Consider the following 15,743-nt stretch of genomic DNA (forward strand, 5'->3'; position numbering starts at 1 on the left):
TAAAGCCATGTTTAGAAATGTATTAAATATTTGCCTATTTTCAGGAGGATTTTACTGGTTTTCAGATATTAAATGGACCTACTTTCTAAATTAACAATTTTACTACTATAAACACCACAATCTCTGAATGAGGAAAAATCCCTGCTGTCAAAAAAATCACCTTTTTTCAGAGGATGAATGCCTAGAGAGTTAAAGCTTATTTTCTATTAGCTATGAGTATCTATTTCAAGATATATCCCTGTTTAATATCCCAGTTTTTATACCTAATATAATGTAATTATGTTTTTCAATATACCATAATTTTAAGAAGTCTTCAGAATCCAGAGTTCAAATATTTCAAATGTTTATTATGAATCACATTCACAGTGCAATACAAATTACATTAAAAGCTACACAAGAAATGTACGAAGAATACATTAAACACGTACCATTCTGTAATGCAAAGAATTCCTGACTCTTAAGCTAGAAGTGTTCTTAACACCTGTTAGCAAGAAATGGAAATCACAAGATAGATAAATAATTGGATTGAGAAACTCCTTCATTATTTAGGGATTTTTTATTAAAAATTCTTGATGTCGGTAAACAGACCATCCATGTTAAAAAAAAAGCAACACTGCTCTTTTCCCAGCATAGAAAAGTTATTCCACGGTTTCAAGCCTAGATTAATTTTCAGTTAATCTTCCTGTCCTCCAGCAACAGGAGTCACAAAAGTCCATTTAGCACTTTGTTTCCAGGACAGGTTGATGATACAAAAAATAAGCTATAAACATACACATAATCATGTGTCAGCATCTAACTTTGGAAATATTACATGTTAAAGTTTAGAGACCAAGATAGTCTGGTATATGTACTGCTGATACAAATCACATAATGCCAGCTCTGAAGTACATTATACAATTTCAATGTCCTGTCCATACCAAAATAATATTCACTGTACATGTCTAGATTAGTTCCTGTAAATGTTGACTGATGAGTTGTGCTAGTACTTTGGAGTGTAAGATAAAATTTTTAGCTCTTTTTACAGGCCTCACCTCACACTTACCAAAAAAAAACCCAAAAAATTCCTGGCTGCCTAAGTGCAAGTAAGTGGTAACTTCTGCTACCAGTTTAATTCTGGTGGCAGCTTGACTTTGTTAAATAAAAGCATTTCAAAGAAGTGGCAATTTTCTTACCTCTAGTACACCAATGATTTAGTTTATTCAGGACATATTCTTCCTTATTTAATCTATGAATAATTATAAAAATAGGTCCTAAGGACATATTCTTGAGTTTAAACTAATGGCAAGCATTTGCCCAGTAGCAACAAAATGACAATTCAGAACCTCTCTTGGGCATTACAGAATTATGAATTTCAGGAGAAGAGAGTCTTTCATGTGCTAATTAAAAAAAAAAAAAAAGAGATGTTTTTAGCCACCCACTTTGGAGCTCCAGAGCTGTGAAACTGATGAGTCAAGACTCATCTTCAGTTAAAATTTGCAAGATCTTCCCTTTTGATGGATGACCACAATGAGGAAATGGCTTTAGCACCTCAACACAGCCCCAATCCTTTCAATGAATTGTAAAGGCTATGCAAACTGGCAAGCCATGATTTAATTATGAAATTTGGTTTTGTGTGTCTGCATGCACAATTGGTTCAAGTATTACAGAGGGCTTGTAAACCTGGACTGAAGCTTTAAGTTCACGCAGAAAAATCAATAAGGATGTAATATGCAAAAATAAATCAATCATGTATTTAATACCATATAGATTTGCATTCTAATATGCATTATTTAGCAATAAGCATTATTTCTGAACACTATTGAAATGCATCTCACAAAATGCTGGTAGTACTTCTTCAGTCTGTCCTTAGAGTTAATACAAAATAAATCCTATGGCAGTGTGTAGCATTTTACAGCACTTTCTATATTACTTCTGCAAAAAAAAGCCTTCTTCTGGGGTCTAGCAAGGAAGAAGGGGTTTCTAATGCCATCAGAGTCCTTCTCTGACTACTGGCTATGTCCCTTCTAGCAAACAACAATATGCCAGAGGTTTATTGCTCAAGTGCAAAGAAACCTCAAATATATCCCATGTGTGAGCTGGCAATGCCAGAGGCAGCTGTATCACCAAAGAACCTGAGCAAACCTTAGAGCAGCTTCAGCAGAGCACTCATGCTCAGGATTCACCCTAAAGCAGAAAAAAACTGGCGAGTGCTCACTTTCCAGAATGCTGTTGTGACAACTGTCACCACAAATGCTGCTGCGAACAACTTTATTCAAAAAGCATGCTGCAGGAGAGTTAGCCAAAGTCCCAAACTGCTTTTGAAAGCATGCTACAAAGACAATTAATTTCAGACTAAGTTTTCAGAAAAAGTAAATGACTACAGCTTCCTTCCTGGACTCCCAGTAAAGACAAATTTGCATGTGGGAAAATTTTGAAGGGCAAATTTCACATAAATACACTTTCTAAACAATGTGTCTGAGTGAAAGATAGCAATTACTACTGCATCAAACTTGGATCAGCATTGCACTTTTAAAATATGTATAATCATTAGATGTTGTCAAGAAACATTCAAGTGTCAACAGATGTTTAGAAATCATTGTAAAAAAGTTAGTAGAAAAGCTCAATTGTTTTTGAAGTTAAACTTAAGTTTCAAGCACAATGCACATGGCTACCTATGCAGTTTACTCAAGTTCAGATAATATTGTATTAAAAACCACCAGTGGCTTTATAAAAAGGATATATGAGAAATACAAAACTCAATGACAAAACTACTGCAATATTCAAGCCAAGTGACGTCCAAGTCTAAGACAAACCGTACATGAGCACCTTCATGCTAAACTTCACATTCCCATCTGCATGTCAGCAAAATTGTAGAAATTGTCTACATCTTGAGATGCTGATGCTTTGCTTTCCGATACAAAAACCTGTTTTGTTAAACAAGAAAATAGTCATGCATCAGTAAAAGCAGTCGTGCTCATTTGGAACCAGTAATGCTTATTTTTAGTTTTGCATTTCATGAGAGACACAACTCTGCTGGTTCCCACTGTGTGACAGAACAAATCCCAGTATTCTCAGCCCTGATGCATCCACCATTTGTTACTGCCACCCTTCCCTAGCACACATGCTGGCTGCATTAACCCTTGCCTTCAGGATCAGGAGCTTGGGGCTTCATTATTTAGGGGTCACAGCTTCAGTTAGCATCTAGTTAGATGTATTTTGATTGGTAAAGTCAACTCTCTCCAGGATAGCAGGGGAAAAATAAATACACAAAATCCTTAGACTGCTACTTTCCTTTAATAGAAAGGGAGAGTTTGTAAGAAAGACTTCCTTGTGCTATATTACCCTCAAAAAATCTTCATTGTTTCTCCAGCAGATGACTATTTTTTAAAAAGTAACTTCACTTATTTTTTCATTTTTCAAAATTTATCAATGTATGTGAAAGTCCAAGCTCCAGCTACAAGATGACTGTTTTCCAGAAACTGGGCAGCCTAGTTCCAAGTAAGTCTTTTGAAAGGAACTGAAAGACAGCAGGGAGCTGCATGGATGCTAGATGTCCTAAAGATATTGAGGTCTTCTTTGAACAACTGCCTGAAAGCAAAGGGTTTGTCACTCTCCTGTTACCAGGAGTGCTCTAAATGTTTCATAAACTTTCTCAAATCCATTGCCATTTAGAGAAAGGGAGAGGAGGTGTGGTGTAAGGAAGTTAAAGAAGCTGACAGAAGAAAAAAGAACACTGTCTTTGAAGGAAGGCATTCTGTGGTATCCTACACAGCAAAAGTAAACATGGAAAAAAGTTGAAATCCCATCATATTATCTTTGTTGTGGTTTAATAGACAGGCCACCACAGTTAAGTGACTAAAACCAAGACTTTAGTGGATCTTCTTCATACTACAATTATAGAACTTGATTTTGTGTTATGTGAAATAACAGTTTTAAGTGGCAATCTTGTATTCTTCAGTGGATATGGGGATTCAGAACTTTCTTTCCTAGGACAATTTTCTTGTCAGCAAAAAGTAACTCATGTTTTGAGTACAAAAAATCAAAACAACAACAAAAGGATATTCCAATTTTACTACCCATGAACCGAAAAAGATTGTTTGAGCTATTTCATGGTCAAGATATAGTGTTGACATACTACACATTCTGTAATATTTTCTGTGAATAAAGCAATACACCAGCCTACCTTGGTGCCACTAAAAACTTCATTTACGGTGCTTCGACACTGTTCCACAGCACCATCTCCATTGAATTCCAAAGCAACCACTGGACCTAGAAAACAGGTTCATCTAAAATCAATAATACTTTTAAGCTTGGCATTGAAACAGTAGATTTCTCAGCCCATAGTCTCAACCCATAGGGAATTGTGAAGCTTGCAAGAAGCATTTTATTTTTTCGGTTGAGCAGCCCCATAACAGAAGATAAAGAATTAAAAAGACTTAAACATGTTACAAAAAAAAGTACAGTGTTATCTGCAATTTCATGCCTTTTTTTTTTCCAGAGATTTGGACAGGATTCTAGTTTTACTTCTTGAAAGGCAGCAATAGCACAAAAATGCTAAGGAGTCAAGGCATGATGGAAGTGAGTCAGACTACACTGCTCAAATAGTGAGCCATTTCACAGACATCTGGAGTGGGACTGAGTCATTCAAGCATTTTTGCTTCAGTCCCAAGATAGTGAATTGCCTGATTTTTAGACTTGTTCTCACCCACTATTTGCAGATCTGCTTTCTCTGGTTTCATTCTGAACATGGTATTCATTCCCACATAACTGCAGTATTGCCCATAAGCTGGACTACCATCTTACAAGCGCACTTACTTCGGTCCTATTCTTACAATGAGCATCACAGACCTCTCATGTCACCATGAAAAAACCTGCATGTTGCTACCAAGTTTGGGAATGTGCAGTGAGCTTTAGCATGTAACACATAACAAGATGTCAGTACTTCTGAAAGAAGAGACAAAACCCAACTGCAGTCATATCAATAGAAAGGCTTTTGAAATACTCAGACAGCACATCAGTTACAAACAAGAATTTTAAACACTCATCTGCTTTATGTACACCTATACTGATTTGCTTAAATAATTTATGCAGAAACACCAAACAGCTCAGTGGTGAGCAGCACTTGTGACAAGTCAAAAAATAGTCTAAAAGCACGAGCTTTTTTTGACGACTCCAGGCAGATCTGCATGTACCACTGCTCCTGAACTGTGCAGTTGGACCACTAGAAACTAGAAACACAAAATAAATGTGAAATAACTCATTTCTGATGCCTTCAGGAGCTTTGGCTGGTTTAGGGCCTCACTGAGGCTTCCAAAACTCATCTCAACAGGTTTTACAGAATGCCCTTGAAACACAAATTTGCCCTTCATTCCTCTTCTTTCTTCTCCAGAACTCTCTAGCGACAGATTCCTATATCAAGAGGAGAAAGAAAACACAAACTCACCTTTTTCCAGCAGTGGAATGAATTCTAATGCACTCTGCTGGAAAACTCGGTGAGCATCCTCTGCCTTCATTAAAACCTCTTTAGTCTGTACCAGCTGAAAGCCTTTGCTAGTCATCTGTTAACAGAGGAAGAATTCATGTTAAAAATGCTTCTAAGACAGAGTTCAACTTGAGTATCCAGATTACACCGTAATAGACTCATTTTTCCCATACACATTAGGCCTCAGAGCAAAGGGACCCTTTTTGCTCTTTTCAGAGATCATTTGCTTTTTCTACACTTCTGTTTATTTTCATTCCATTCATCCAGATTTTCTCCTCTGCCCTAGTGCACCTAGAGGAATAAATGTGAATGTTTTTGTTTTATATATTAGGGCCCAGGGTTATGTGTTTTTCCCCACAACCCCTCACAAGCAGAAACTAATGGGAGTTAAAGGCATTCAGCATCTGGAAACAAGTAGTCAGTTCTCTTTAGTCTGCAATAGGTCAGTCAAGAATTAGCTCAGACTCTCATCTATCCACTGCTAAGTTTTCAGTTTTGGAACAAGAGTTAACAACATTTGAAAACATATATACATGTCCCACCCCCTCATTTTTACTCCAAATCTGATATGAAACTAAAAGCACGTGGGAAAGGAGCAAATACATTTTTACTTCTAAAACATCCATTAATCTGCAGAGCAGTAAGATTTCCACAGAAACTCACTAACTAGTCCTTTAGCATCTTCTTAATTCTAACTTCTAAATATCTACTAACAGAGGAGAACACATCTATTATGCTCCTCCTGTAGCTATTCCTTTGTCAGAAAAGAAACCACCCGTAAGTATCATTATCTCCCTTCACTCAAGTAACTCAGTAGCTCAGACCCATGAAAGTCCAGCTGGGCAGTGGGGAGGCAAGGAGACACCCTACAGCTTTCTTTCCTTGCAGATAAAAACCACCAGATGTTTAGTTGATCATACAACACTGTAATCAGCAGCTTTTGCAGATAGCACTCTCAGATGCTGCAGCCCATGGTTACTGGCTCTACTCTGTGACATCCTTGGCACTTGAGGATGGTGAAAGCAGCCAGCCACTCCCAGGTTTTAGCCCCAGGAAAGTACAAACTCAGCCAAGCCTGGAAGCTGTTGTCTCTCAGGAAAAAAAATAAAAAAAGAAAAACCAATTAAAAAAAGCTATTTAAGTCATTGAAGACAGCTGACCAGCCATGACAAACACTCACTGCCCCTTTTCAGAAAAAGACTTTCCAACACTGGATGACACAGGAGATGATACATTTTAACACTTTTTTTTTTTTTAAGACTCTCTCTTAGTACTGGAAAAACTTTCAGGACAGACTTTTGTTAGCTGAGACTTTCAGGACAATAAGCTAACAAGTTAATCGGTTACATCCCTCTCACAAGCATTGTCAATCACTTACTCTATATCAAATCAACTACATATTTTCTTCAGAGCATTGCTTTGCTGTGCCATGATGGAAAAGTACACCAGAACTGTTAGAGGACAGATGTGCAACTCACAGGATGCCAACTGTAAAGCAACTGACTGATTAAATGAGATTCAGTCTCCTACCTTGCTTTGAAGTTTTAAACAATGCAGTTGATCAGTATGGTCAGTAGACAAACAGAGCCTCTAAAGTTCCCCTTCAGGGAGAATCAGAGGCTGTCCACAGGAATGTTGAATTAGGAATTGAAAAGCCTGAATGAAGACAAAGGTTGCTCACCTCATCAATTAACTTCCTGGCATTTGCAGTTGTGTAGTCACCGGCAAAAAACACGGCCAAACACGATTCATCGCTGTTTTTCTGTCTCCGCCCTCGAGTTATGGGTATTATGCTCTTTGTGGCATCAGTAGAAACCCTGACAGCTTTCAGCTCTTCAGAGCTGGGCAGAGGAACATAATCTTGGACTGCAGCAGTTTCAGGCAAAAGGCCCCAGTTATTTTCTCCAGACACAGGGGTAAAGTCATGGATGTTGCTCCACGTGTTATTGAAGATACTCAGACCAGCATCTTTAAATTGTAAAGCAAGCTCAGGATAATAGTACTGGAAACATCCAAATTTCATACCTGTGGAGGACTCGATAATGGGCTGGGTGGCACAGCATAAGAACACCTCCAGCTTTCTGCAGTCCCGTGTGCGGAACTGCTGGCAGGCAACCACACACTTACAATCTTTGCAGTCACGGAAGAACACGCTGCCTTTTATTGGTCCTAAAAAGATTTGGCAATTTACACAGTCGTCAATGGTGATTGTAGCAGAATGGTCAAATATGTAGATTTGACAGTTCTCGCAGTCCTGAATGACAAATTGTTGCCCTGCTACTTTTCCAGGGAGTCGACCCACAGTTTCGTTCTTAAGTCCGGAAAAAGTGTAATCTTTGGGGTCAATCTGAAGGAGGAATAAAATAAAAAAAAAAAGGTTAAAGTCTTCAAATGCAGAGAATATTCAAATGCTAAATGCCCCTTGACTTGCATTGATTGAAGTACCACCGAATAGTACAGGATATACTGCCACAAGGGTCTTCAATGAGTGATGAAAGATCAGAAGCAACTCTTTCAGCTAAACTACTGGAATACACAGTATTGAGATATAACTAAGAACTGAAACTACACTTCTGAAGATCTCCAGGGGAATAAAAAAAAGCAACTCAGTTCGTCCTTTAATAAAGAAAGGGGCAAGGGGACCTAGTTTTAACTGTAGACTCTGATCTGTTTCAACAAGGATGATGGTCCTGGGTAGAGTAGTAACTGTAATAAATAAATTATCCAACATACTTACAGATTCATAAAGCTGGAGATACACAGTATTTTCTACAGATCCAAAAAGCTGGAGATACACAGTATTTTCTTTTTTGAGTAATTTTCTTGGTCATATTTTACCTCAATATGTTGCAAGGAAATCTTGTTGCTGTCAAACAGTATCTTCTTTATTATGTTTGCAAACTACAAAGAGCTCATTAATGTGTGCCACAGCATTATCTCGTGCTAACAATGACAAGACTTTTGTGCTAACAAAACATACAAGATTGTTTTAGCTATGTCCAAGAAGCAAAAACTGGCAGTGGTGGCACAGGGGGCATGTTTGCAGATCTCCTCCACACTCCAGCATCCCTCTGGCTGGGGCAGAACACTTGAGGAAGGCTGTGGCTTTCCCTGGCACTCTCCTTTAGAGAGCAGCAACTCACAAGCCACACAGCACCTGGGATGGATGCAGTACAGGTGGAAAGCATGAATAATACAGCCCATGCTGTCCTAAAACCAAAGAAATCTGAGCTAGCTCATTTCTAGTTGTAAGTTAAGTCTCAAGCCAATTTCCTGGAGCAAATTCTACTCTGCCCTCTTGTGAAAGCTCATTAAAATAGCACTTAGAAGTGTGTAAGTGAATGACTAACACAAGACCTCTTCACCAACCTGCTCTCTGATTATCAGCCTCGACGCCCCTAAACTTTGCTGTACCATAATCAGTTATCATGTATTACCACAGTTTTGATGTAGTTCAATTCCTAAAAATACTTCTTCCTAGCATGTCTAACATTGACACAATATTTAGAGGCCAGGAAAAGGTATAAACCAGAATGGGCTAGCACCAGACATTCATTAAACCAGCCCTGGTAGCTTTTGACTGAAACAGCCAAAGGAAGCTAAAAATCTCTACCAGCTGAGAAAATTTATTTCATTTTATGCAACATATATGACCTTCAGACAAGAAAGGAGTTTTGCAGTTGGTGAATCTTCCAAATAAAATGCAAGTTGCAACAATGAAGATGGCTTCCTAGAATTCTCTCCTCAATCATATTTAATACCACAAGTACACATCCAGGGAAGTTAGCTGGAAGTGTTACAAATAAAACTGGGAGACTCAAAAGATAAGGGACACCTCATGGAGACTCAGTCACACAGCATGCTTTGGATTCAAACTCTCCAAGATCCTTAGTCTCAAGTAATGTTACATATTTGAATATACAAGTTACTTACCCTCATATTCCCTCTTACTTGAGAAAACAAATATCAAAATTGCTTTTGGACATATTCTCCCCAAGCATCTCCTAGAACATGTATGTATGTTTGTGTATATCTGTATGTTGGGTGTTGCTTTTTTTTTAATGATCACAGGAGACAGACTCACTGCTTTCAAAAGAGGCACAGAGGAACAGTTACTTCTCTTAGGAATGACAAGTTCAGTGTTTCCAGAACTCACAGCACTTTTGAAACTTGGAACCCAAGCACATCTTTCTGAATTACTCTGCTCTACAAAGCCTGTGAAGCAGCACTAGCTCATCCTACCCAGTGGCCTTTGCAAGGACGTGCGAAACTTCACTCTGCAATTTTACTTAGGCCTAGGTGAAAAACGCTGGTTAGTCAGCAAACTCACAGCTTATAGACAGTTTCAAATTAGAGTTTTTGAGTACCAACAGTAGTCAAGTTAAAGATAAAACTTCAGCTTATTATCAGATTCAGGAGCTCCTCTTTATTTGCCTATTTTCCAGAACTAAGAGTTCCACCTTGACACAGCTTTTACTTCTCAGTTTGTTGGCCATGCCAAGGAATTTGCACATTTCCTCTGATTTTGTTTTGCAGTTATCCTTTTAAAGACTAAGAGTATTTATTGATTAACACTGCAGTACAGACTAGAGGGTCTGCATGGAATAGATTTGATACTCTCTCCCCCCACTGGGTTATTGCCCCTGAGAGGACAGGATATAAGACTATAGCAGATATAAATATTTCACTTCTCCTGGGTGAAAGAAACATGCCAGAGAAACAGGCCTGAAGGCAGAACCATGACTATGAGGATGCATCCAGCAGCACCTTATATGCCCATAGGATTATAGGATAGTTTAAATTGGAAAAGAGCTCTAAGTCCATCAAGTGCAACCCTTAACCTGACACTGCCAAGTCCACCACTAAACCATGTCCCCAGTTGCCACATCCACACATCTTTTAAATACCTCCAGGGATGGTGACTCTGACACTTCCCTGGGATGCCCGTTCCAACTCTTGCCATAAAGAAATTTTTCCTAATGTCCAATCTAAGCCTCAATGGAGCAACTTGGGGCCTTTTCATCTTATCCTATCGGTATCTACTCGGTATCCTACTCGGTACTTGGGAGAAGAGACCAACCCTGACCTCCTACAGCCTCCTTTCAGGTGGTTGTAAAGAGCAATAAGGTCTTCCCTGAGCCTCCTTTTCTTCCAACAACCACAGCTCCCTCAGGTGCTTATCATCAGGCTTGTACTCCAGACCCTTCACCAGCTCCATTGCCCTTCTCTGGACATGCTCCAGAACTTCAGTGTCTTTCTTGAAGTGAGGAATCCAGAGCTGAACACAGGATTTGAGGTACAACCTCAACAGTGCCAAGCACAGGTCATGGCCCTAGTCCTGCTGGCCACACTTCTTTTCATACAAGCCAGGATGCCATCAGCCTTCTTGGTGCACATTCACCATCTCTGAACTCTTCAGGTATCATCAACAGGTTAATATTAAATCACTGCAACCACCTTCCTTCCCCTGGCAGTGAACATCAACTGCTTCTTAAGCTCTGTCTTGGCAACATTGCAAAAAAAAGCGGACTAGGAAAGCCAAAAGAAACAGAAGAAAGTAAAATCTTCAGTCTCATACAACCATAACCAGGGCTATATATATTTCTCTGCCCATTCATTTGGTGCTCCACTGGCTATAAAATCTTAAGCACATGTCAGGTCAGGAAGACTCAACTATTTGATAACTCATCTACTTGTCCTTAGTATTTGGATAAAGTTTCAAAAACCATTTTACCCAGACAGATGCTTTACTCTCCAGCCCTTAACAGGTTTTTTAAACATCTTTTTTCCCCTGGCTGATATAAAATTCAAAAAGTGCCAGTATTCACAGCAGTAGCTTTTAATATTCCAGTTGAATTTAAAGAGTTCTTAGAGTAGATGAGAATTGCACATTAATAGATATTGGCACAGCTCAGGAGTTGAAGCCTCCTAACTGAAGTGGCTAAGTACAGGTTCAGGAATTACTCCATAGAATGACCTAAAATAACCAGATGTGATGATGAAAAAGCCAGCCCTTCTTACAGGGCTAATATTTTTCCTTCTCATAACAGCCACAGAAGCCTAATCTTTGTTTCTGAGCAATTACACAATGGTGAGAAGTCTGTTACAAAGGGCTACAGGATAAATTGTAAGGAGCAAGGATTTGAAAGAACAAACAAAAGGAGAGAAGTGAAGGCAAACGAGTTTGTCAAAGCTCCTTACAGCTCCAGGGCATCCTGTTACAAGTGCAAGGTGCATTAAGCAGCTTTGCTTCCTGCAGACACTTGTCTTGCAAGAAGGTCAGAGGCTATGTGAAAGCTGCACATGACATACATCTCTTCAGCCACCACTATCCAGTTTACTGGCAACAAAACTGGGCAGCTCCCAGTTGGAAAAAGGCTTGCAAGTACTAGATCTTCACAGCTGTTAGTGGTAACTGTACCTAGAATCAAAGGATCCCTACATCTTGAACTGTTTCTGGTATGAGTTCATGTCTTAGCAAGACTTTTTCACAGGCTCCATCAGGGAAGGAGTTTCAGTCAACAGTGATACACCCCTACAAATATGAGAAGGTACTGCTGTTCTTAACAGGTTACAGTTCTCCTCTAGTTAGCCTTGTTCAGGCTGCTGAGCAAACAGTTTGTAAAGTATTTCTAAACCACTTACACTAAGGTCTTCTCTTTTTAATATCTTCTCAAAAAATCATCCCCTATCTCTAAGTCACTACAGATGGCAGTTCAGAAAAGAACTTACAGCTGATAATATACAGAAGTTGGCTGCTGACCCAGTGACATTAAAAGCTGCGCCTATAGGGTAGGCACATCAACTTAAGAAGCTTTAAGCACTATTTTTGTCAGCAGGGGAATTAACATTAGGGAAATAAGAAAAAAAGTGCATTCCCAGGCCTAGACACTTCTGCATATTCATACTTGCATGGGTTTGGTGCCCTCAAGTAATGAGTTGCAACATCCTCTGGAGATTGCTTGTTGAAGTTACTCACCCACTGGCAGATTTCAAGATTCTTGCACAACAAGAAAAGGTGGAAAGTGTAGTGAAGATTCCTGTCTCTAGCAAATAGTTTTTCACTTTGGAGCATCTCTTGCACACCCTAACTTTAGAAGTGGCCAATACAACAGTCTGAACGCTCATTTCATTCTATTCTTGGGAATCTTCATGTTTTTCCATAATGCCCATAACAGCATAAAACAGTCATTCACATTCAGCAAACCACTGCTAAACACTGCATACAGAAAAAGTGAAAGAAGAAAGGAAGCTACCACAGGCCTGTATTTGATCTAACTGGAAATACTGCTTAATATGAACCTTCTGACTGTTTCTCAGTTGATCTGACCACATTTTGAGAAAAACAGCAAGAGTTTATCTGGTGCAGCAGGAAGCATAACGGAGATACCATGACTTAGTCTGTCCTTAAATCCACTGTTTAGAGAAAAGAAAGTTATTTTATTAATGCTCAAAAATAAAGTACAAAATGGCTACCTAAACAAGATCTAGACAATTCAAGACACCCACACGAGCTCAGACCATTCATGAAGAATCCACAAATATAACGTAACTAACAAAAGACTGACTTAGGCAAAAAGTGAAACCTCTTGAGGTTTTAAACTGTTTAAATACAGCTACACAGCACAATAACAATGATAGCTGCATGTTTCCTATCAACTAAACCAGTTAAGTTGCAAGTCAGTTGACCTAAAGCAAAACTTTACTTGTTCCTCTTAAAAGTTAAAAAAATCATCTGGGAAGGAAAGTTCCTCTAAGCTCTAAATGCCACTATGATCATAATTAATCTAATCCTGCTTCTTTGAACATGAGACAAGAGCAAAAAAGATGATGCAGCCGTTTGTGTTCCTTCTCCTGTGGAGGTCATGAGTGTATCTTGTATCATCACAAGGCACAAGAGCCCCAGTTCCTGTCTGTACATACCCATATTCAGTTGCTGCTGTTAGTCATACAGTGGGAAACAAAACCAACCCAGGTGGAAAGCTAGCTGAAGGAGGCTGGGAAGGGCTGAGCATCACCCAGTTCCTCTCCCACCCTTGGTCAGAAAAAGACTCTTATGACAGCCCAACAACATCAAGAGACATAAGAAGTCCTCAGGATGCAATGCAGTACTAACAGACTCTGGAATAAACTGTGCTTTACTTCCACTCATGGACTGAGAATCCCAGAGCAGCAAGAAACTGAATGTTCATCGTTCTCCTTTCTGTTTTCAAGATAATCTGATCCCTTGGTTCTTCTACTGCACCATAAGTAATCTCCACCCAGTACTCTGAACCCAAGGCTCAGAAAGCATTACAGAGACCCCAGCAGATTTACAATGGAATCTGAATTTTATTAAATTTTGAATACCTTAAAACTTCTGTCCTCACTTAATACATAGAAATCTGAAAAGGCTCCTCAAATTCATATACTTTCCTTAATTTCAATTCAACTACCAGCATATTATAATATTTTCTATTTAGAATATCCTACCACACGGTCCATTTTTGGGACTATTACACAAGAGTTACATGGTCACTGGGATATCATCATACTTCTCTTTGTCTAGGGCTACACTAGCAGACAGACAGTGTCAATTCAATCATCCTTTGCCATTAGAACATCATTAAAATAGGCTCAACTAGCAATGATGTCCTTCAGAAGCAGAAGAAATAGTTTTGTTGGAGGAACCCCTCAGGTTCAGCATTCCTCTACACATTCCTAATCACACAAACATGCACACAAGTGTGCCTACATTTTTCTGCCATGTCAGGATGGCATTAGTTTACAGGAAGACAGCTGGACTGTCTGAGCAGCAAGACATACTCACCTGTAAGAACATACTGAGCATAGTTTACAAGAACTACAGACAAACCTGCTTGTGAAACAGAACTATAAAACCACAGCTGCACCACTGAGTAGGAAAGCCTAAAATTAGAAACACATCCCCAACCCAAATGGTGGAAATAAACATCAAAAGGCAATTTAGCACATCTGTTGATGGAGTTGAGGTTTTTAGGGTTTAGAATACAATTCAATGCACTGGATCGATAAAAAGGAGTCTTGATGCCATAAGTTTTCCAACTGACTTCAATTTAACTTTGTGTACAAACACAACTTGTGAAATAAATAAGTATATGTGAAGCATCACAAATGAAAAAGCAATAGACAGCAGGACAAGGTATCACAGACAACCTTTAAAGTTACTACATTAACTCTGACAGGGTATCACTTAATACAAACTGAGCAGCAAGTGCTCAGTACTCCCTCACCTAAGATAAGGTGATTCCAGGGGCTTTCTTAGTTTAATGTATTAATCTTACACCCAAAAAGCCCAATGAAAAATAAGGCTGCAAAGAGCAAGAGAAATGAACTTAGACATTAAATAGCCATTCTTAGGCTGTACAGTATGAAATTAAGCAGCTAATTTGATGGTTTACACAGTTCACTAGCACAGCCCAAACTCACTGATTCTTCTGGTTTGTAAGAGTCTTTTATAGAAAAAGAGGAAGTTTTACATGCAATACATGGCCACGGTTTTTTTACTCCACAGAGATAGATTGTTGTTGCTGTAACAGTTTCATGTTAGCTTGAGCCTTCTTCCAGCAAGTTAACAACAATCATCTCCTTAGCAACAAGGCTGGCTATTCTCTGAATCAAGTCTTTCTACATCGTGACTTTCCTTCTTTTAGTTTTCAAAGTTAGCTGTACATAAGTAGATGGGGTAAAAATTCTCATACCTGTTGAGCTTTAGCTGGTCAATTTGCTCTAAAATAAAAAAAAAAAAAAAATTCCAAAGGCTGATTTAGTAATTTACTTTTAAGACCAAGTTTTGTTATGTCACTAAAATATGGCTTCAGTACAGCCCCTCTGGCTGTGAGAATAGGTTCCATACAAGTGACAAGTGACAAGAACATACAAGTTCTCCTCTCCTTCTCTGTCTGCTCCCTAAATATCTGCTATGCAGTCAAAGCAATAAGCCCAACACAGACTGCTCATCTTTATCCTCAAGGAACCAATTCCTCCAGGCCACGCGCACACTCTCTAGCTCATCTCCATCTAAGCTTGTCTTAATCTACTTGGAAGACTTAAGGGACACCCTAGAGCACCTGGCCAAGTTTAAAATCAAGCAAGCTAAACATTTAAATAAGTTCATGCATTTTCTTTTGTAAAGAAATGTGGCCTAAAGGTTTGAGGATTTTATTTGTTGAAATCACATTAATTACATTTTTTGCCTGCCCAGTTTCCGCTTCCCCCACCCGAAGGCAGCTGGAGAGGAGAGGAAGAGAGGCCTGGTAGGGCT

General features: G+C 39.0%; 1 protein-coding gene across 1 annotated transcript; it reads right to left on the bottom strand.

Moving 5' to 3' along the window:
• Positions 1-326: 326 nt before the first annotated feature.
• On the bottom strand, positions 327-9,400 carry RP2 (RP2 activator of ARL3 GTPase). The gene is made up of 5 exons (XM_005422716.2): positions 9,395-9,400; positions 7,143-7,808; positions 5,423-5,537; positions 4,163-4,248; positions 327-2,903 (listed from the first exon to the last, which is right to left on the bottom strand). The coding sequence occupies exons 1-5, from the start codon at positions 9,398-9,400 to the stop codon at positions 2,820-2,822; spliced, it is 957 nt and encodes a 318-aa protein (XP_005422773.1). The 3' UTR covers positions 327-2,819.
• Positions 9,401-15,743: the final 6,343 nt, after the last annotated feature.

Source organism: Geospiza fortis, unplaced genomic scaffold (assembly GCF_000277835.1).
Source record: "Geospiza fortis unplaced genomic scaffold, GeoFor_1.0 scaffold366, whole genome shotgun sequence".
In the NCBI taxonomy this organism is placed as follows: Eukaryota; Metazoa; Chordata; class Aves; order Passeriformes; family Thraupidae; genus Geospiza; species Geospiza fortis.